The following is a 24,391-nucleotide window of genomic DNA, read 5'->3' on the forward strand; positions in this document are numbered from 1 at the left end:
AAGGATTATACTTTCTACTAAAAGTTGTTATAAGTTGGTATAAAAACGAATACTTTCTACTACTCTTATAAGTTGGTATAAACAAGAATACTTTCTACTAAAAGAGTGATACATGCATTCTACATGTATCTTTTTACAAAATCTTTATAAAACCAAGTGTTATGCTTGAATGAAGAAAGAAAAAAAAACTATTTCTTTTTTTTTTTAATCTTTTTTTAGTTTGTTAGCATATCATTATAGTGCTTTCATTGAGTCATTGTTCCTAAACCTAGTAAAAATATTGACGAAACCTTCCAAATTATCTTAGACAAAATAACCACACTTCACACCTAGTTTCATACCACCCAAGATGTTCAAGCCACCAATGTTAAACACGATAATTTACATTGAACCCTTAGAATACTAGTAAACAATGTCACTCGCACCTCCACCAAGTATCTCGCTAAATCATTCAGTTATTAACCACATGACTACCCTCCCCCACACCCCCACATTTCCCTGAAAATTATATTTACTTGCTACACCCTGAAAACCATTAAGTAGAGTTATTTGTATTTTTTTTTTCAGTTCAAATAAACCACAATTCATGTGCCGCACAAGAAAGATAGATTTGCACAAGATTAAGATGTCTCAATAAAACATTCGCACAATTGATTTGTCATTAAAGGTATACACGAGAATGAAAGTTTGGCACCAGACTCATGCCTCTTCGCTAAAAATTATCTTTGCAGCCTATTCAAATCAGACGTACTCTGATCGCTCTAACAGACAAAATGGCATCATTAAGTGCATGTATAATAAATGATATTAATCAAAATAGACTCACAACCTGAACTTATTATGGCTCTGTAAATCTACAAATGGAAAGCATCTGTTGGTATACAAAAGAATGGGACATTCATTACACGATTATACAAAATTGTTCTTTCATTAGCGAGTGTCAATAAAACCATTAGATTTGATCAGCAAAAATGATGACCAAAAATTACACAAAAAAGGTTTCTTTCATTGTACCTATGCGTTCCGTGTCCTACTTCAACCCCACAACAAAAGAGAGGGGAGGATGGTTTGTCCTTGATCTTGTCAATACTCATCCTGAATCGCATTCATCCGCAGTAAATTGTCAGTACCTGTGAAATGATTGATGATGATCTTCTGCAGGAAAAATGATTAAGTCTGATTCCACACATCAAGCTCCGTCTGCAACACTTTCTAATACATATACATGGGTCCAAAGCAGAAATCCCCATCCTGAAGCTGTAAAAACTATATCTATCGGGCCCTCAGATGAAAAAATGTGCCACGAGAAGCTTCAAACAACAGTGGTGCTAGAGCGAGCTACCCTTTGAGCTTCTTCCAAGTCTTTTAAAAACCTGTAAATTCAAAAAGAAAAACATCTATGCTGCTAAGAAATTCAGAAATTCACATAGTGTAGAGCAAGTTGAATGTTTTTGCACTTAACTAAAGCACCCTGAACCAACCAATGAATAATCAAATATAACAAAGCATATATTTGGAAGACAAATTTAAGACCAGCGCAATAAACTTTATCACTTAAACCTAGGTCAATAACTCAATTCAAGCAATACTTCAATCGACTTATTGGCCCAAACTATGACTAAGATAACATTGGAACTGTTATTCAAAAACTAAAACCAATTATATCATGCTAAATTGAGAGCCAAGTCAAAAGTAAACATCTGCACTAATCAAATCCAAACTATCTTTATGACTAAATCATACCTTTTAGAATTAAGAACAGAAGAGCCACCAAGTATAAACCGAATACCGGTATTGTTGGCATTTTGTAAAGCAACAGACCGAGACTCCTCATAAGTTGTCCCACCAACAATGAAGATGATTACATCCTGTGGCCTGCATTTCATATAGTCGTCAACAACACAAATTGGATTATTTATTAATTCTATGATTATATTACAAATGCACTCTGTCTACTTGTCAGAATTTCTGAGATGACAGATGAACAAGGCTTTGTTCATCCCTGATTTTTATTGTGTTTTGAAAAAAATCAAGTACACAAGAGATTCCTCCTTTCACACTGGAATCTGTCCAGTTTGTGGCTAACAAAAAGAAAATCTCTCCTCTTCAATAACAGAGGTCCTATTTAAAGAAAGTTGGGGTACCAACTTCTGTTATAAACTAAAATCACTGTAATTCCTAAAACAGAAACTACTCATAACAGAAATCCTAACTAATAGACCAAAAGATAAAAATTATTGGGAAATTTTTAGTGGGATGAACTATCTCAATGTTTGTGGGTCATTTTTGTTTTCTTACATGACACTTAATTTTTTCATTTTTACTCAATATGAAGCTTTCAACTTATACTTGGATTCTATCACGGGTTTCACGGGTTTCTACCACCACAAAACATTCTTGTCCGCACCCATTTATCTCAATACACTTCCCTTGATCCTAACTACTAGAGTTAGGAAATTTTTAGTAGGATAGACTGGGGGGATTCACCACCAAGGAGGTCTGAGTTTTCCATACAAGACTCAATGTTTGTGGGTCTTTCTTTTTTCTTGTATATCACTCGACTTGATCATTTTTACTTGTAAGACTTCCAATTCATATTTGTATTCCTAACAAAAATAGGTTTAATTCCTATCTTGACCTTTTTTCCTATAATACACTTACGAAGGTCTAATTGTATTCAATGCTTCCTGATGTCTAACAGAACTGGTCAAAAAGCCTTTCCCAGATGATTCGTGAGGGACTCAGGATATTGAACATACATTGACAGAACTTTGCAGTGAAAATTTCTGAACTACTAAATAATCTTTTTTAAAATGCAGCACATAAAATTCTGATAGACCTAAAATAGAATTATCAGATAACTAATCAGATTAATTCCAAAAATATAGTTTACTCTGGCAGCTGTTAGTTGAACGCAACACATTTAACAGAATGCATAAGTTACAGGTCTGTGAGAGGGTATTATTAAAAGAATTTAGATCATAGGCCAAAGCAGCCGATACGAAATCATGTGATGTCAATACTACCACATCACAGAACTCTTGCAAGGTAACCACACAGATTAACTTAGTTCAAACTTTTTATGAATAGGAAGAACGGGAATTAATATTTTTCTTCCCTCGGAGGTCGCATCTGTACAATGGATAAAATAAACTTCGAGTATAACGCTGAAAGAATTGCAGAATCTTGTACTCATCAAGTGTGTGGACTCACTACAAAGAAAAACTCAAGTAATAGTTTGCTCTTAAAGCTCAAGATAGCGAACCCCCAAAGCGGGGCCTGTGACACCCTGTTATTTGATAGATTTCCAATACAAGTTATCACATAAACAGTGCCACATTACATTGTAGACAATTGGAATAATATAATACATCAATTTGATAAATAGTCAGTACTAAAAACTGAGAAGTTTGTAGAGTCGTGTCAATTAATACCACATTATTTAGAAATCAGGCAACAACGTAGTAGCATCACTTTTGGATAGACACAATTACATCTAGGAATTCACAAATAAGATATAGTGAGGAATTTATATTTAATAGCAACAAACCTTCCCTGTTGATAGTGATTTCCAACAAATGGGTAGTCCACATCTCTTAACCTCCCCTTGACAATGTTTTCCATGATTTGAAACAGAAGTGGCTGGTGCTGGGTGTAAACATTCTCAACACCCTGCTCAAAAACTCAGAATGAAAGATTTCTTTTAAGCATGAAGACATAGATTGGATTATTAAGGATATGATACAATAATCATATATTTCTATGCTTACCTTCAAACCTCGAGCCATGTTACGGGCAATATTCATTAGATCTCGATTTCCAAAAAGATCACCCATTCTCTTGTCAACACCCGCTTGCTTCAGAAGAAACTGGACAAGCTGTTGCACCATAATAAAGATATCAATATCAGTAACTTTCTTGTGTAACTATATCAGAAACAACAGTGGCACCCATCTATATGCTGTTCAAAATTTAAATTTGAGTCCATTTGAATGCAAATTATACTTTCAGAATCCAAAGCCAGTGGCATGGAAAGATAGCGCAACCACAAAAATTTCATCATCACTATTCAATTATCCAAGGATTAAAAAGTTCATGTTCTGGTAAGGTTAAAGGATAAATATTCAAACATTCTTGCACGAGAATAATGGATTTAAGAAAAGGAATAGCTTAAATTAGTTTACCCCAGGTTTGTACTTGGCAGATCTGGAAGCCAGTTTATTGAAGAGCTGCATTAATTGAACAGGGCTATCTTTCTCATATCGTAAAGCATACAACATGACTAAACGTAGTCGATCCAGATCTGATACACTTTCATTGTTTAGTAGATTTGTCACTGCCTGCAGAAGATTACATAGAAACATAACTTATCGCCTCTAGTGTTTTAAAGCATTCATCAGTACACAGAATAACAATTAACTAAAAATATAGGGACACAAGGTTGACTTGGTGGTAAGCGGAAGAAGGACATGATGTCATAGGTTCGAATTCACCACAAACAAAACTAATGCATAGACAATTAATATTTGTTGATCCAAAAAGTAGCAAGGAAAAATAGAAAAAGAAAACATTTTATGTGGTGATCGTTAGGTTGAAATAACAAGATTGTTTCATAAACCATATGTGTTTGTTGTTACATATGAAGTATTTGGGCAAGTGAAACCAAACTAATAAAGACATATTTTTCAAGGATTTGTTTAATCTTATACTTAACTGTTGATTGTTGATACTTTTAACTTATGAGGGAAAACATATGTAGATTCTGAATCCTTAGGGTATATCATATGCAGTTAATGAAGATAGAGGCTATACTAATCACAGGGGTAACATGGTGGTTCTAACAAATCTTTGAACTGAAATGAAAAACTATCATAGATTAGTTTTCTGATTTCTCAGAACTGCCGAAAGAAGTACTGCACCAAGTCCCATGTGCAGAGCACAAGAAAAGCAAGTAATAATGTACATAAGAAAATTTCAGAAGGATTCTTCATTTCTTCAACTTGTTTTTGACGGGATTCTCCCAGTCCACTAGACCAAATACTAATTTTTCTCACAGTACTGATGAGTGGAAAGAGATTAACCGAGAAGGAATATAATGAATTATGTGTGTTATGTACATATGAATATTTTTATTTATAATGAAAAAGAGTTACAATAATAATAAACAAAATCAATACTTAATAATGGGAAGTATTTGGCAACATATTTCTCTATCAAATCTGCAAAATATGATGTATATTTTCTGATTTGGGAAAAGTACAAAAAAGGTATAAATACAATACCAAGGGAGTAAATCTATACACCAATCTTTCCCAGAAAATCAGGTAAATAATTCTCCCTATAAATGCTCTACCTAAATAAGGAAATAATAATTGATTTTATTTACGTTAAATCCTATTATGGGCTGTACAAATAAGAATTGAATGATTCTGATTGATATGTGCTGATCTCAAACAGATTCTGATTGATATGAGCTGATCTCCAACAAAATGTGACACTTCAATATACCTTCAATTTAATGTAATCAAAATATACCTTCAATATAATCAAATCATAATATCTCTAATACAGGGGTTCTTACTTTTCTTATTTCTTCCACTTGTGTTGTAAGGAAGAGTTTAGCTCTAATAAGGACCTTGGTATTGAGGAAACCCTCCCTTAAATGCTAACTATTTAAGAGGGTGGGAATCAAGTGACTTATGAATGTACACCTAGCATCCTATAAAAGTTTATTTGGACTTAAGCACTGCATAATGTGACACTTCACTATGGCCCACTCCACAGATATTGAAAATCAGCGCTAATACAAATTGATAAGCTTCCAAGTGCTTGAGAAACCCTCCCTTAAAATCTAGCAGTTAAAGAGTTCAAGCCACTTATGTACTCAACTGAGTATATGATATTACTCAATATGAGGCTTAGGCACCCCATAATACCGTAGTCTGCATCAAACTTCTAGTCAAAATTTCAACCTTCATATAGTTTAAGTTTGTAACAGAGGATTCTTCCTTTGACTCCGTGACTACTTCCATATAAATAATACTTACAGTTCTTATTTTTCAATTTGATTCCTATGATAATCTAGCCCAACGACCCAACGAAAAACTATTTATAAGTTCAAGGACCCAAATTTAAAAGTGTAGTACAGACCTATTTAAATGTTTCCAAAGTAGTCTAGGGACTAACAAATCAATTTAAACTTTATTCCATGGCCCTACAAGAATTTCTGAAAATTGATCAAAAGCAAAGGAGAATGTTTCAATAAATTAAGACTATATAATATATACCTCAAAAGCAGCTCCTTGTCCTCCATTGCAAGCCAACTCCTGTTCTGTTTGTGAAACTGACATAAGCTTTCGCTCATCAACTATCTTGCTCATTTCGGTTACTAAAGTCACATGCTTTGTCACATTTCCATGCATTTTTCTGTACTCAGGATAATTATCAACAAATTTGGCCATGTCCTCTGCCAAGAGTCAAATCATAAAATCGGTGAATTTTATACAATGCCACCAAGTATAAATAAGTTTTTGTCTGTGTAATTGTTGATGAAAAGTTTACTCTGATGTGAGAGGGTGAAAAAAATACAAACCTATTGTTTGGATGTTCTGGTTACTTTTTGACACTTGTTGAAATTCGTCAACCATTCGCTTGATATTCATACCTATATCTCCAAAATTCTCATACATGTTAGCCTTGAAAAAGGGATCTTGTTCCGATGACAACACAACCTCCTGGAACAAGAAATAGCAAATAACTGTTTTTTAATGAGCACAAATTCTGTACTGCAATACACTTAACACAAGTACCATGTGTAAGAAATGTATCTAACCTCCTGATCTTTTGGAAATTTACCAATGGATTTTAAGTCCACTTTATTGTCTTGGATTCCTATTAATTCATGAACCATAGCCTGTACAGTATAACACCGCAGTGAGCATTGCTTATATGAATGAACAACTTATTACATTATACGCACTAGACATTTGTTAATAACCCAGGTACCTGATAAGTCCATTGATTTAGCAATGGGGTTACAGGATCCTCCCTCCTGTCAATAACTAACAACAGAGGAGAAACTTCCATTCGCCTAAAATCAAAAAGACCACTTTCCTCTTGGTACATCAGTTTCTGTTCAAGCCCAACAATGCAAATTAGCTTTCACTAATATGCCAGCACACTCACTAATGATAAATATGGCATGTTGTGATACACGCATAGCTAGAAAGGTAGCCTAAATAACATATAGATTACTATGTGTGCACAGCAGTACACACGCACTCAGAAAAGAGCTCTATCTGATTCAGAATCATATGAATGATGAAGGTATAAAAGTTTGAATTCATTGTGGAAACTGATAACTACATTTCTCAAATACAAATATAATTATTTCACATAAAAGAAAATGCCGTGAGTTAGAAAAGGGGACTTGAACTCACAGTTGCTTCCTGTGCTATCCTTTTTGCAATGTCAGATGTCCTTTGATACCTAATTACTGGTCTGCGTTTTAGTGCCAAAAAAACAGCTGCAAGCCCTTCAACAACTCGGTCACAAAAGCGCTGCACTGTTGAAGGATCTACCACAGCTGGGAGCATATATATGTAATGTGAAGGCACATGGAAAGTGAAATGATAAGGATCAATTGCAACAAAATCTGCATAGAACTCCTGGATGATCAGGACAACAGCTGTATCAGAATTAAAGTTTGCAACACAAAGTGTTGGTGGGAGAAGAAGGGGTGAAGGCTTCATAATCAACAAATGTGGAGCCATTTGTCAGATAAAGAATGTAATAGTATGCAATCATAGGATAGGAAGGACAATAAAGTGGTAGATATCATTTCATGTTCCATCTAGGATTTTGTTCATGCAAACTCGTAATACTTTTGTGATACAATCAAATGATGTGTAATTTTCTTATCTATTTTAAAATGTATTCTTGGATAAGCATGTCATAAAAAAATTACAATGAGTTTATTAAGAAGTGAACTTCAAGTCTAATTCAACCTTATAAAACCGACTTGTAAGATCAAGTCTGCACCCATTTATATATTATGAATTAGTTTTATCTCTAGTTGATCTGGGACTTCCTACAGAGTTCAAAAACGATAAAAGAAATAGTAAAGTTTCAAGTCCAAGTGGGGAGAAAGAAATTGCAGTACAGTGCATGCATAAACAGCTACCTGAACCTGCTGGACAACTTCCTGTTCATCAGAATCAGCAAGAATGTGAATCTGAGTGTCCTTCAATATGTTGGAGAAAACTGTAATTTCAGAATGGATTCACAAAGTGTCTTCAAATCAATGGGAAAGCATTACTAATTAACAAGGGGAAATTAAAAATTAAATTCTAAAGGATGTACTGCACCGCAGCTTATCTAACATTCAAGCATAAAATTTAAAGAACCTACATAGGTGATACTCTCCAAATCTAGGATTAGGTAGCTGGCGGCGCAAAAACTGGATATTCTCTGATGTAGGTCGAAGGAAGTAAACGGCCTTGAGATGCGACATCGATTCGCTCGACTTGGAAATAGAATCTATCAATTCAACCAAAAACACTTCTTTCTGGAGAAGCTCTGACTGCGAATACACAACACTCACAACACCAACCTGCATCAATTTGCCAAAAGAGTAGATTCAACTTCAGAACACCATTTTCCTCCTTAACAAGGACAAGCAAAATAGATTCTAGTAACCAAGTCTGCTTGGCAGGTTGACATATGATTTTGATAAAGTAAAATAAAATAGTATAAGCCAGATCATAATTCATTAGTTTCTAGGCCATAAAAACTCAGAGTGACTTTACACAACTGTATCAATGCTATGATTTAAAAACCTAATGTTAGTAGAGACCAATATCAAAAAATAAATCAATCCATTATGATTGTCAAAGGTAGGGAGCCTCATCATTATATTTGCCTTGATGAAAAATACATAGATACATAAATATATGTAAACACACAAACATTCATGTAATGCGGAGTCTCACCGCCACTGCACAATGATCCCAATACAATAAACAGATGGTTCCAATTATAAGAAGTGGCAATTAATTGTCTAAAACTCAGAGCGAAAATTAAAAAAAAAAAAAACGAAAAAACGAGCGAACTGTGTGCAACACAAGTGTTTTTTATTCCAAAAAAAAAATCAATAGGTTGATATTCTGATCGGATTTCCCAACATTATGGAAGATCATTGAGGGAAGATGCAGCGTACCGTTTGAGAATCAAGGATTAGAACCTTCATGCCGGAGATGTCTTGCAAGATGCGGTTGATATAATCACGCGCGGAGGAAGTTACCACCATCTTGTGTGTACGTGTAGAACTTGAATCTCTCCGTGGAGACAAATTGATAAACCAGTTCAGCTACAGCGTGGGCGAATCAAGGAGCACGGGAGAACAGAGATTCGGAGTTCACAATTCAGAATTCAGATCCACGATGAACGAGGACAACGAACGACTTCGCTCCAACGCACCGTTTTGGAAGTAGAAGTTGGTTCTGGTCTTTATGACAATTTTTATTACTTAGTCAATTTTTATCTCTCTTTTTCTACTATATTTTTATATATGCATCATAATACAAGGTAGTGCTCATAAATTATTTTCAACTTCTCGCTTAAAATAATTCTTTTATTTAATATTTAATTTTTATTTAAGGACAGCACCTCTTGTATTTAGAGTATGATAAACAAGAGTGATAAATAGTAAATTTTTATGAGAGAACAAGAGGGGGAAAAGGGAAAAAAATCCCTTACATTCCATCACATTTCACTATACTTTTACATCAATGAATTTCATTATCTAACTTCTAACAACACTTAGAATCTAATTCTTTCACCATCAATTAGCCAATTTTTATAATTATGCAATTTTTTTAGCAAAACAAAGGGAAAAAATAACTTCAGTCTCTTATAGGTTTTTTTAAGGAGAGATCATAATTAATTAAAAAACAAGATGTAATTTTCATCAATTCATTTGTGTAAAAAATAATAATAGAAAGAGAGCGTCATTGATCAAATAATTCATATACAGGATAACTTATTTATTTTTAAATAATATAAAATTGTTGACTCCTTACCTAAATATAGAAACAAATTTCATTTTCACAATATTAAATATTTCATGTAAAACAAAAGTAATTTCTTTTTCTTTAAACGTATTTTATATTATTTGTTATTTTAATTTTGTTACTTTTATTTTTAAGGTTAAGAATAAATATGTTTTTTTCCTTTAATTTTTAATTAAAATTGAAATTAGTTAATTTTTAAACTTTGAACCAATTTAATTTCTCATATTTAGATTTAATTATTTTAATCAAGTTTAAATACTGTATATATGTAATCAATAAATTTCGTAGTTTAAAAAACTTGCATATCTACTCAACCCCTTTTTATAATTAAATTTGTTTGTTTAGTGGATCAAAGCCAAATAACTAAAAATCTAAATTTGAGATCTAAATATATATTTAACCACCCTAAGATACAACAAGTATACCATTTAAAGTAACATATGATTTACAACTAAAAGCAAAATTTGTGAATATATATGTATTAATATACACTTGATATCCATTAGTGTAGATTGATTACGGGGAAGTATAACCTAGCTTATTATCACTTTTATTCACAATTATTACTCATAAAATTTTAATTGACTTCAACGTTATATAGTATTTGTAGATGAATATATATATTTTTATATGATTTGGAATTCGTCCATATATTAACCATCTGGTGTTCCACCAAATCAGATAAGAACAATTTTGTTTTAATTTAAAGAGAAAAGCTTTAATACAAAAGTGTAAGGTATTTGATTAAAATAACAAAGATTAAAAAGTGTTATATTCTTTCTTCGGTAAAATTATATTTTATGAATTTAGGTGTATACCAATTTTAACTCATTTGATTTTATTTAATATTAATATTTCAAAAGTATTATTTTTAAGTTCGAGAATGATATCCAGTAAATAAAGTGAAAGATTTGTTAGAAAACATATTTATGGATTTTATAAAATAAAGAAAATTAAAGAAAAATGACTAGATATACAGCAGTAACCAACACTCTCTTTAAAATAAAAATAAAGACATCTATGTTTAGTTTATAAGTATTATATAATAAGTTGTAAATTTCATTTGTTCATTTAAGATAAGATGAATGTAAGTATTTTTGCTAATATATTTTTTTAATCCGAAAGCTTTCCCAATGATAGATTAAGGTACAATTACTCTAAATTTTGTAATAGCAAAGAATATATAAATGGAGTGACTAAAAGAGTCACAACCTTTCTCTTTGTAATTTCATGATTTTGTTTTTTGTAAGATGGAAAGACACTTGAATACTGGTATGCGAAGGGCCAACTTAGAATTGTATATTCAAAAGAAAAAGAAAAGATTACTCGCAAAATTATTAAACGTCATAACTAAATAACTATTCTCTGAATACCAAGAGATTAATTTGAAGAAGGTTGAATTGTTAGATTTGATAAAATGATTCACTTTGAAATTACCTTTTTTTAATTACCAGTAAGAAAATTCATATAAAGATTAATCAATTACCACTTAAGTATTTATAAAAGATACATTATAAAAAGAAGTTCAAATTGAAAATAGAAAACATGACTATTCATGAAAATGGTTTATTTTTTACATGAACTTCATTACAGAATAAGACGAAACTTTGACATGATAGATGAAAGGGGATTGAACTCATGGGCTTGGGCCTGTGGATTTGATTAGAAAAGCTCGGCTTTTATAATTGAGCACCACCTTTGAGTGTTATGTTGCTGTTTCCCCCTGGCACTGGATTCTTGGAACTGAATGGATTTGATAAAGGGTTTGAGGTTGAGCCCTTGCGTAGGTGCAATTCCTTCAACACCACTTATCACTCTTACTAGTGTTAGCTTCTGTGCCCCTCCTCTCCCTACAACAAAACAATGTAGTCATTTTTGCATCTATACAAGCACTCGCAGAAAGCTTTTCACTCCAATTCCACGTGGCAGAAAGAGAGACTCTGATTCAGAGCCGCTACCAGAACCCTCTATTGTCCAAGAACTATCATTACTAGAAGAAGAAGAAGAAGAAGAAGAATTCCTCGACGAGTATGAATACGGTAAAATTGCGCTCAGTCTCTCGAATCTAATCGCTTCTCTCTATTTCCGAATTTTTCTGAACTTTTCGTTTCATTGCACAGAGACAGAGTTGGATGATAATGATGATGAAGACGACGGTGACGATGACGAATACTATGAGGAACAAGAGGAGGCTGGTGTGCCTTATGTAAGTTTTTTTTTAGAAATTAGAATGATAAGTGTGTGTTTTGGCTGGGGGAAATGATATGATTTATTGATTTAGAATGTTTTGAAGGCAGGTGATGGCGGCGCAGGCGGTGGAATCTCCCTCGCTGGCACATGGTGGGACAAAAAAGCATTAGCCATTGCTAAAGAGGTTACTCTCTCTTTTGATGGCGAATTGCAAAGTTATGCTTTTAAAACACTGCTGAACTCCACCATTCAAGTGCGCATTGAGAACCTTTCCAAAAAGTAAGACGAAAATATTCTTCTTCTTCTTATTATTATTATTATTATTATCCTTCTTCTTATCCTTATTATTCTTTTTATAATTATTACGAGGATGAAGGCAGGGGTAGAGAGAGCAAAAACGATAAGGCTAACTAGGACTCTATTCTGTTTTAACTTTTTTATGAAATATTGAAATTAGACAATTTGATAAGATTAAATAGCAAGGAAAATTTGGCCACCGTACGTGTGGTTTTATCTCACTTATTGGCTGAATAGTTCCTTCTAGATCAAGAATTAGTCGTACCTCCTTGAACAGGCAGACATTATTAGTTTGATAACTTTTATTATTGAATGGTTATTATGAACAAAGGCATATATTATTCTGAACTGTTTGTGATGAATCTTTAGTTTTTTTAACATAATTGGGGGATCGGATAACTATTTAGGATCTTTTTTGATTAATTATATAAATAGCATAATTTTTTATTTATCCAATTATTTATGAAATTATGCTTATATATAAGTAACCTTGCACCTTGAGCATATAATTTGGGGTTCAATTCTGGAAGAACCAACTCCTTAAATGTATTTCTTCTTGATTAGTCTTTGACTCTGGCGGAGGATACCTGAGGTTCACACACAAAATCTAAATATGTATGGAATTTTAGCAATACATACGTATGTGCTAGAAGTATTGTTATGTTTAGGCTTATCTTTCTTTTTGGTATACTGATATGGATTGTTGAAATTTTATGTGCTATATAGCAGTGTTTCCTTCCTAAAAGTAATGTTACATTAAGGTTTATCTTTCTTTTTTGTCATTTGCTCATGGTTTTTTTAGGTTTATTTCTGGTATACTGGAATAGGTTGTTATGCCAGATTGCAGAATGTGTAACTATCGTAAGGATGTGGGAAATTGGTGCAATTTTTATTTGTAAAGATCTACACTGCAGAAAATGGAAATGCTGAAGTTGAATGCACGTATTCAGTATTCCCTTCCCCTTTTACTTACATAGTTTAAGGATTGTGGAGCTTGTTGCTAATAATAAGCATTCATTTTACATCCTTTCCTAAAGATGTAAACAAAGGTTTGACGATTTTTTGTCCCGTGTTTCTAAGTGCATTGGACTGGTGCATTGGACTGATGCAAAGTGCCTGATTTATCACAATTTCTGAATGCAAATCCTATCTGTTAGCGAATGGATTTTTGGTTAACTATGTAAGGACTAACCAAGTATCAATGATCTGGTGCTGTAAAAGTTGATGAAAGTACGAACAAAACTTGATTCTTGAAGTGTGTATGATCACTGCCTAGGATATTTCAAAAGGGTACCCACCACCTCAGAAATTCACTTTGCAACGGTCTGCATGTGTCCTCCTTTTTGGGATTTGGGCCTATCTCCAAGCTCTTATTCCACGCACAGGCCTCCATTTCGGTGTGCATTCGTAGGCAATGGGCTCCTGTAGTTTTTTCTTCCATGAGCCACGAGGTCTCTAACACTTTTCCCACCTATAAATACATCACTTCCCTCCTCCAAAATATACACATTCGCTCATTCTCACATTTTCTTCTTCTCCTTCTATATGTTGGATTTTCTACTCTTTTAAAATTATTTCTTAGTTTCTGGGTTCCTTGAAAAATACAAGAAGCTATTGTATCTTAGAGAACTTGCGCAATACACCATGAATAACTTTTTCAAGGTAGTGATCATACATGCCTCAAGAATCAAGTTTTGTTTGTGTTTTCATCAACTTTTACAATAGCCTTAAGCACTTATGGCTGACGGGATGGACACCAAGAACAATTCTACATCGGAGAAGCAAAGCAATATTTCTATAACTCAACCTATGTTTGCAAAACCTCTTGGGCATTTGAAAATTGAAGTCTTTGTTGATGAACAAAACTTCTGACACTAGTAGAAACACATGTCTTCTCTATTAGACATGTATGGAGTTTCTTTCGCTATTACAACCATTAAACCTGACTCCAGTAGTCCTGCAAAACATATTGAAGACTAAATCCATTTGACTTAGGTCTGCTGACACACTTTGTGCAGTGCATTATCTAATGATTTGCTTGATGTGTATTAGTCTTATAAGGAAGCCAAGGATATTTGGGACTAGTTGATTCTCAAATACACAACTAAAGATGTTGTGAGGCAAAGGTTTGTCATTGAAAATTACTACTGTTGGGAAATGATAGGAACCCAGAAATAGTTAGGCCCAAACCCAAAATATCTATGGTGTATGTTAGACAAAGAAGGAATGGCAAAGTAGGGGATCAAAATGGTCAGAGAGAGAATGAGAAGAATCTTTCCATATAACAAACTGCTTAGCTGGCACAGTAGGAAATGAGTAATTATGTTGTTTGGGGTATAAGGGGTGGAAAGAGAGTGGGGGGAAAGGGGGCTGGAATTGGCTGGGAATTGGGAGAGACTAGACACTCTCTAACTATCTAGAAATACCTTTTTTCTTGATTTTACAGATCTGTATTCTCTTTCTGGGATATGCACTCTGTTTTTCTTTAATAATAAAGTGACTATTCAGCTATTGTGTGCTTCCTTATTTCTGGTATCTATCAATTGGTATTTAGAGCCCACGCTTCTTGGGGTCTGGATGGTTACTACAAGAACAACAATGGAGTCGAGGATTGAAAATCTAGAGAAAAGTATGCTTGAATGGAAGCATGAGAGTCAAATTCAAATGGACAAAATCAAGCAGTTGTTGAAGGAGAAAAATCGTGGGGACACAAGGGGCCGATCACGACAACGACGTTCTCCGAAACGTCGCACGGAGGGGGAGAGTCAAGGTAGTCGAGCTATTTCATCACGAGTTTTTGAACCCTGTTCTAGAACTCAGGATTCGTGGAAGGGGAGTTGACCACCGAAGGGGGATAACAGAGGGCGAAAATTGGAGGTTCCCATATTTGCTGATGATGATGCTTATGGATGGATTGCCAGAGTTGAACGCTACTTCAAGGTGAACGATATGGATGACTATGAAAAGATGAGTGCGGTGTTAGTAGCATTAGAGGACCGGGCATTGAATTAGTACCATTGGTGGGAGGAACAAACACCTTCACCAAGCTGGGTCCAGTTCAAGGAGGCAGTGATTCAGAGGTTTCAACCGGACTAGGTGCAGAATCCTTTTGGGCCATTGTTGAGCATTAAGCAAGCGGGGACAATAATGGAGTATAGGGAAAAATTTGAGATGATTTCAGCTCCATTGAAGAACGCGGACCGGGTGATGTTAAAAGGAATTTTTCTAAACGGACTCCATGTCGAATTGCAAGCCAAACTGAAGCTGTACAACATAGAATCGTTATCAGAACTCATGGATCGGGCCTTATTGTTGGAAGAGAAGAATTGGGCTTTGAAGAAAAGGGTGTTAGGCTCGGGTGAGAAATTAAGCATGGGTGAGAAGGAGATTTCTCCAATGGTGACTAAGATGGGTAGATCGTATAATGCAACAGTAGATTTTATGAAGAATAAATCGAATGCTAAGAAGCCCAATTTTGGAAGTGCAGGTCCAACGGAGCCCAAACCACAAAATGGGCCCAGTGGAGAAAAACAAATCACTATGGGCAGAAGGCTTTCGTAAGCTGAGTTGCAAGAACGGAGTAAAAAGGGGTTGTGTTTTAAATGTGGGGAGAAATGGGGACCTGAACATGAATGCAAGCTGAAGCATTATCAATTGGTTTTGATGGAAGAATGTGGGGAGGAAGAATCGGAGGATGAGGATGAGGAAGGGGAAGAAAAAGCAGAGTTGGAGCACAAGACCCTTCAATTGTCTTCGAAAAGTAAAGTGGGGCTGACCTCACAAATCTTTTAAGATTTGGGGAACTATTGGCCAAAGACGAGTGCTGATATTGGTGGATTGTGGAGCAACCAGCAACTTCCTTTCTAGAAAATTAGTAGTTGAGTTGGATCTTCCAGTGGAGAATACCCCTACTTATACTGTGGAGGTGGGAACGGGTGAGAAGGTGAAGGGTAGAGGACTGTGTAGAGGAGTTGATCTTGAGGTGCAGGGAGTCAAAATTAAACAAGATTTTTTTCTGTTTAATTTGGGTGGAACTGAGGTGGTATTAGGTATGGACTGGTTGGCAGATCTTGGTGACATTGAAGCTAATTTTCGAAACATGATCATTAAATGGGGAGATGAAGGAGGCAAGAAGGTGTTAGAGGGAGACCCTTCCCTAAGCAAGGCGCAAGCATCCTGGAAGAGCATGATTAAAGCCTTACAAGATGAAGGAGTAGGCTACTATATTGCATATCAGCAGTTGGAGGATACAAAGGAAAATCAACAACTGTTATCTGATGAGATCAAGGCTGTCCTAGAGGAGTATAAGGACATTTTTCAGGACCCACAAGGGCTACCGCCAAGGAGAAAGCATGATCATGCAATCAATCTCAAAGAAGGTGCTCAAATACCAAATATCAGACCTTATAGGTACCCCTATTATCAGACGAATGAGATTGAAAAGATAGTAGGTGAGATGATGCATGCAGGGATTATTAGGACTAGTACTAGCCCTTACTCTAGTCCTGTTATTCTTGTAAGAAAAAAAGATGGTGGTTGGAGATTCTGTGTGGATTGTAGAGCACTTAATAAGTTGACAGTACCCTATAAATTTCCTGTCCCTGTAATTGATGAATTATTGGATGAAGTAGGATCGGCTGTACTATTTTCCAAACTGGACTTAAAATTTGGTTACCACCATATTCGAATGAGGGAAGAAGACATTCCTAAGACAACTTTTAGGACACATGAAGGGCACTATGAATTCTTGGTCATGCCATTTGGGTTAACCAATGCTCCTTCTACCTTTCAAGCTCTTATGAACAGGGTCTTAAAACCATATCTAAGGAAGTTTGTGTTGGTATTCTTGGATGACATTCTAATCTATAGTCCGAATGAGGGAAGCCATCAAAAACACCTCAAATTGGTGCTTCAATTGTTGCGGGAAAATAATTTATTTGCAAATTCCAAGAAATGTAATTTTGGGCAGCAACAATTGAGATATTTGGGACATTTGATTTCGGGAAAAGGAGTTTCGGTAGACCCAGACAAGGTTAATGAAATGATAAATTGGCCGGTTCCGAAGGATTTAAAAAGGTTGAGAGGATTCTTAGGGCTCACGGGATATTATAGGCGTTTTGTTAAAAATTATGGCAAGATTGCTTAGCCACTCACACAGTTGCTCAAGAAGGACAATTTCAAGTGGGGAAATGATGCTCAACAGGCTTTTGAATAGCTCAAGGCTGCAATGACCACTTTACCTGTTAGGTGTTCCGGATTTTGAGAAACCTTTTGTAACAGAGACAGATGCTTCTGGAAAGGGAGTAGGAGTAGTGCTTATGCAGGAAGGCAGACCCATAGCTTACATGAGTCAATCATTGTCTGATAGAGCTCAACGTAAGTCTGTTTATTAGAGAGAATTAATGGCTATAGTGTTGGCTATTGAGAAATGGAGGCATTACTTTGGTAGCCATTTTGTGGTGCACACGGATCAGAAAAGTTTGAGATTTTTGGCTGACCAGAGGATTATGGGGGAGGAGCAGCAAAAGTGGATTTCAAAATTAATGGGTTTTGACTTTGAGATAAGGTACAAACCTGGTTGTTAAAATAGGGCAGCAGATGCCCTCTCTAGGAAGCTACAATATTCTGCACTTTCCACGGTACAATTCAATGAATGGGATGGGTTGGAAGATGAAATTCAAGCTAATGCTCGATTAAGGGGGATCATCCAGGATTTATTGAAACAAGAGGATTCACATCCGGGGTTTCAATTAATAAAAGGAATATTGTATTACAAAGGACGAATGGTAATACCAAAGAATTCCTCTAAATTTCCTCTAATACTCAAGGAATTTCATGATTCAGCGTTGGGTGGGCATTCTGGATTTTTCAGAACATATAAGAGAATTTCTTGATTAATATTTTGGGAAGGGATGAAGAAAGAAATACAGCAATATGTGTTGAGTTGTGCAGTTTGCCAACAAAATAAGTATCAAGCCTTGAACCCAGGCGGGCTGTTACAACCTTTGCCAATACCTACTCACACTTGGTCTGACATTTCGATGGATTTTATAGGAGGATTGCCTAAAACCCAAGGGGTTGACACCATTTTTTTGGTCTTGGACAGGTTAACAAAATATGCACATTTTATAGCTATTGCCCATCCTTACACTGCTAAGGACATTGCTAAAATTTTCATCAAAGATATTGTCAGGTTGCACGGGTTTCCCTCCTCAATTGTGTCTGACCGAGATAGAGTTTTTATCAGTCATTTTTGGACGGAACTATTTAAAATCGCTGGCACTAAGCTGAAATTCAGTTTTGCCTATCACCCTCAAACGGACGGACAAACTGAAGTGGTGAATCGCTGTTTGGAGACTTACCTTCGGTGTCTCAGTGGGACTAAGCCTAAACAGTGGCCTAAATGGCTTAGCTGGGCAGAGTTTTGGTACAACACTAACTATAACTCATCTACCAAAATGACTCCCTTTAAGGCTTTATATGGGAGAGAACCTCCAGTATTAATTAGAGGAGATATGACACAGTCTTCGGTGGAGGAGGTCAATAGGCTGATGGCAGATAGGAATCATATGTTGGATGAGTTAAAAGAGCATCTAGTCCAGGCCCAAAACAGAATGCGCAAGCAAGCCAACAAGCATCGACTGGAGGTGGAATTTGAAGTTGGAGATGTAGTGTATTTGAAGATACAACCTTATAAATTAAAGAGCTTGGCTAAAAAGGTCAATCAAAAGTTAAGTCCGAGATATTATGGGCCTTACGAAATTGTGGAGAAGTTTAGTCCTGCTGCCTATAAACTGCAACTACCTTCAGGAAGCAAAGTGCATCCAGTTTTCCATGTTTCTGCACTTAAGAAATCCATCGCTGCAACAATTACTAGCCAACCATTACCCTTATTTTTAGCAGATGATTGGGAATTGAAGGTTCAACCAGCAGAAGCACTTGCTGTTAGAAGGAATCAATAAGGGGATCTCGAAATTCTTATTAGGTGGAAAAATTTACCAGATTTTGAAAATTCGTGGGAAGCTTTATCTATAATCAAGGAGCACTTTCCTGATTTCCACCTTGAGGACAAGGTGCATCTTGTGGAGGGGAGTGTTGATAGGAACCCAGAAATAGTTAGGCCCAAACCCAAAATATCTAAGGTGTATGTTAGACAAAGAAGGAATGGCAAAGTAGGGGATCAAAATGGTCAGAGAGAGAATGAGAAGAATCTTTCCATATAACAAACTGCTGAGGTGACACAGTAGGAAATGAGTAATTATGTTGTTTGGGGTATAAGGGGTGGAAAGAGAGTGGGGGGAAAGGGGGCTGGAATTGGCTGGGAATTGGGAGAGACTAGACACTCTCTAACTGTCTAGAAATACCTTTTTTCTTGTTTTTACATATCTGTATTCTCTTTCTGGGATATGCACTCTGTTTTTCTTTAATAATAAAGTGACTATTCAGCTATTGTGTGCTTCCTTATTTCTGGTATCTATCAGGAAATGATAGAAGACAAAGACATCAAGATCTAGATCAACAAGTATCACAAGTTGCTCGAAGATATTAAAGAAGAAAACATAGTCCTTCCTGAAAAGTTCGTTTCAAAACTTCTAACTGAAAAGCTTTCGGAATCCTAGTCAGACTACAAACAACAGCTGAAGCACATACAACAGATGTCACCCTTAGACCTTATCACATATCATCATTGAAGATACCAACTTAAAGGAGTGTGCTGCTACAAGGGCTAAGACATTACAAGAAAAGTCTACCAACCATAACAATCAGATTTTCTCCTTTGGCTATATTTGCCTTAGGAGTATTTTAGTTTCTAACTCTATATCTGCATTGAGGTGCATGATGGCTTGGTTTTTCACATACAAAGCAATTTCCTCTTTTTCTTGAAAGTGAAGTTAAATCCACTAGGATGAGAACTTTTAAAACTTTTCTTCTTGTGATCGGGTTTTTTGTTGTAGATTTTTGGAAATGGTTTCTACCATATTTGCTTTGGCCGATAATGCCTTATCCCTTTTAGCAGCACACTCCTTTTGGTTGGTATCTTTAATAGTGATGTGTGTGATAAGGTTTGGGAGTGACATTTGTATGTGCTTGTGTTTCAGCTGTTGTTTGTAGTCCGTCTAGAATTTCGGAAGCTTTTTGATTAAAAGTTTTGAAACGAATTCATTAAGCAGGACTATGTTTTTTACTTTAACAACTTTGAACAACTTGTGGTACTCGTTGATCTGGATCTTGATGTCCTTGTCTTCTATCATCTCCCTACACTAGTAATTTCCAATGACGAATCTTTGCCTTATAACATCTTCGACTTTGTATTTGAGAATCAACAAGTCCCAATTATCCTTGGCTTCTTTATAAGAGCAGTACACGAGTCGAATGGATCTAGTCTTCAATCTGTTTTGCAGGTCTAATGGAGTTAGGTTTGATGGTTGTAAAAGCGAAATTCACTCCATACATGTCTAATAGAGTAAACGTGCATTTTTGTCAGCCTTGGAAGTTTTGTCCAGCAAAGACTTTGATTTTGGAAATGTTTGAGAAAGGTTAAGTACTGGGAATAGTGTTTTGCTTCTTCGGGTCTAGAGTTGTTGTCGGTGTCCTTACTGTCAACCATAAGTCTAAGATAGTGGCTACCCTTTTGAAATACCCGATTTCACTATATCTGCATTTTCACATAATGCCATTTGTGGCTTAAGTCATCGTTTTTATTTTTCTAAAGTTGCTGGCTATTATCATCATGAATGTCTGGCTTAGTTGTTGTGTTCTGTCTGTAGGTCTGGCTCGCCCAGCATGGAAAATATTGAAGCGTTCTCTGCAACGTATAGAGAAAAATTGGATGAAGCTGAACTTGCTAAATCAGTTCCTGACAATTTATGTTTGGAGGTACCATCTCATCTCAAGTGTCTTGTTGACATGTTCTGTTATCTTGGGGGGTGGATACAATTCAACGTTATCACATGATCAGTATTTGTAAGCACAAACTTTGAATCACTATTATGTCCTAATCAAATCCACAGACAGGTCTCGATAATGTTTTTTAAACATTGTATCTTATGGGTTATGCTTTTCCCTCTTGATTTTGAAGGATGATCCCAAGGGATTGACATTTTGATCATTAATGTTTCATATTATTAGCGTTTGACATGTTTGCTTTTTCAGGTGTCTTCTCCTGGTGTTGAAAGAATAGTTCGGATTCCAGATGACCTAGATCGCTTCAAGGAGCGACCTATGTATGTGAAATATGTCATTATTAATGATCCAAATAACCCAGCTGCAGAGAGTGAGGGTGTCTTCATGCTTGAATCCTTTGACCTGGGAACGAAATGTTGCACCTGGGGTTTAGCAGATGTGAAAGTCAACAGACAGAAATCAGGTAAAGGAAGACCCCTGAATAAAAAACAAAGAGAATGGCGGTTAAGCATTCCCTTTGATTCCTTACGTTTTGTACGGTTGCACTCTGATATTTAAATAATTCATTTTCCCCGGAAGTTGTTGATTAATTATTAGATTTTTCCATCTTTCCTATGCATATAGTATACGTGTCTCAACCTGTATGTACACCATAAGCAACTGCATTTGTAGATAATTGGAACAATTAACTTTTAAATGTACTCCTGTACTGCTTTCAAACTATTTATTGAATTTAATTCGATGACTGTAAAAACTTATATTATTAACATTGTTTAACACCGTTATTTTTCTTATATTTATTTCATGGTATGCCAACAATATGGCATGACAATGCCACGTCTCTGAGGAATGTATTTGTGACTGACATACATTGCAGTTTTTCCGTTGTGCAATTTTGGAGAAGAAAAAACATTTTTCTCTCTCTTTGTATCTCTATGTGCATATACATAGTTACTCATTTCCGATTCACTATTTCATAAAAAGTTTCGTTTTACATTTTTTTCTCTTTTCACTCATTTAATATTTACACTTAGCCAAATATATTTACTGATCATTATAAGTTTATTTGTCTCATTAAATTCTTTTGAATTTTAAATTTAAATCTCTTTAAAATTTTATAATTTTGACTCTTTTTGCATCCTTGTGTTTTATATAATAACTTTTTTTCATTAGTTCTGCCAAAAAACGTTAATAAAGAACAATTTTTTTTAACCTTTTCATTGATATAAATTTTTTAAAAATTATTTTTTTCATCATAAAGTAATGATTCTAAACAGCAACTCTATCCATTGCAAGAGTTGAATTTGGGTTAACTCATTGTTTAAAGTTTAAAATTAGTATATAATATGAAACAACTCTAAAAGTAGAGTTTTATAGGATTCTTGTGGGTGTCTCGTCTTGTTCAAAGCTCGTGTGATTTTTTAGGAAAGACATTATTGCTAATTTGAGAAAAAACAAGTAATTTTTCTAAAGCTTTGAATGTTCTTTTTGACTTTTGGTACATACAGGAACCAGACAACAACACGATTAGTTTGAAGTCTGTTGATCCAATTTTAAGACGGGGTTTGGTCACCCTTGCAACATCTAGCATTCTGAATATGTTTCAAAATCTAATATACTCTTAATATGTTGAGGAAAGTGGAAACCTATTACATCTCAGAAACGTACTTTTCCTTAGCTCTAATTTGGGTATGCAAACCCTGTTTCATTAGTAGACAACTAGAATGCCCACTCTTTCATTTTTGTAGATTTTTTTTTCTTTTCCATGTGCATTAGAAATATACTTTAGTTTGTATAAAAAAATGACATGAAAAAAAGTGTCTCGCACACACGCGTGAGTATATTTGTCTCTTCAAAAGTAAGTGTATTTCAAAGCATAAAGTATTTCACTTTTTCTTCGCAAATGCATCGGATTCCTATATGTAGTTCGTATTCAATAAAAAAAAAGTTTAAAATTTACGTAAAAAAGTTCAAGATATACTTTGTTACAAAGTATTAATGTGGTTCACACATTCTTAATTTTGCTTTTGCATCTATGCATTTTTAACTCGTTTGCCACACCTAAGACACCAAATTAAAAATGCTATAAGAATCTAAATAAGAATGCATAAACTAAATTAAAATTAAATTATTGAAAGTCTCACAACGATACTTTGACGAGAACTTCGTACAAAAAAACAAAGAATTATAAGAAGGCTTAATAAGTAAAGTTAACATAAAAAAACTTAATAATATTTACTTAGTAAATTTTGATGTAGAGGAGTAGAATTAGGAATACGTTGGATGGTGAAGGAATAATTTAGATTCTTAAAAAAAGTAACAGTGTATGAGTAGTATGAATGGTGTATTGTATATGAGCAGTTGCTTTTTGAGAATTTGAGCCCCGCGCATGTTTGAAAAGTTGTAAAGTGTTTTGCGTCGACCTTTTTCCCTTATCGTTTGGCCAACAAAGCAGAAACCTTAAACAAAACTATGGCACAGTTAGTGATGAGATTGAGACGCAGAAAGTGAGAGAAACAAGTGCGGCGAAATTGCAGCTAAATAAGGTTACTAGTTAGTAGTAGTTGCGCCTTCCCAAACAAAGTAGAAACGTATAATTAACAAATGAAAATTAATACACAAAGTTAACAAATTATTTTTATTTTTTTTATTATTATTATTATTTTTTGCTTTTGTTTGATGATCGATGGTTATCTCATCAACTTTGTAGCATTGTGTTTACCTTTATGAAATTTCCTAGTGTTTATCGATAATCCTTGGAGGTAACCTTCCCCAGTACTATGCTACTTTCTTGGCCGTGTCTCTCGGTTTTTGGTAGAATAATATGCAGTATTCGTTGCATTGGAATAATGATGTGTCGCAATGTGGCTCTAACCTTAAACGGATTAGGTGTATTTATCTAATAATTTAATGTTTCACATGTTGATGGA

General features: G+C 34.9%; 2 protein-coding genes across 3 annotated transcripts; one reads left to right on the forward strand and one right to left on the reverse strand.

The window, feature by feature from the left end:
- Positions 1-819: 819 nt before the first annotated feature.
- Positions 820-9,520, reverse strand: LOC108331849 (vacuolar protein sorting-associated protein 45 homolog). Its single transcript, XM_017566827.2, has 13 exons — positions 9,218-9,520; positions 8,410-8,611; positions 8,183-8,262; positions 7,440-7,667; positions 7,006-7,131; positions 6,833-6,913; positions 6,593-6,734; positions 6,288-6,466; positions 4,185-4,340; positions 3,771-3,878; positions 3,551-3,672; positions 1,744-1,875; positions 820-1,373 (listed from the first exon to the last, which is right to left on the reverse strand). Exons 1-13 carry the CDS (start codon positions 9,305-9,307, stop codon positions 1,313-1,315), a joined length of 1,707 nt encoding a protein of 568 aa, XP_017422316.1. The 5' UTR covers positions 9,308-9,520; the 3' UTR covers positions 820-1,312.
- Positions 9,521-11,649: 2,129 nt separating this feature from the next.
- On the forward strand, positions 11,650-22,198 carry LOC108331567 (uncharacterized). Of its 2 annotated transcripts, none has more exons than XM_017566335.2 (5): positions 11,650-12,109; positions 12,191-12,276; positions 12,352-12,539; positions 21,326-21,434; positions 21,711-22,198. In XM_017566335.2, exons 1-5 carry the CDS (start codon positions 11,818-11,820, stop codon positions 22,017-22,019), a joined length of 984 nt encoding a protein of 327 aa, XP_017421824.1. In that variant the 5' UTR covers positions 11,650-11,817; the 3' UTR covers positions 22,020-22,198. The 2 variants fall into 2 exon arrangements, with proteins under 2 accessions (XP_017421824.1, XP_017421825.1); XM_017566336.2 differs by having other exon boundaries at positions 11,653-12,109; positions 12,364-12,539.
- Positions 22,199-24,391: the final 2,193 nt, after the last annotated feature.

Source organism: Vigna angularis, chromosome 4 (genome assembly GCF_016808095.1).
Source record: "Vigna angularis cultivar LongXiaoDou No.4 chromosome 4, ASM1680809v1, whole genome shotgun sequence".
Lineage (NCBI taxonomy): Eukaryota > Viridiplantae > Streptophyta > Magnoliopsida > Fabales > Fabaceae > Vigna > Vigna angularis.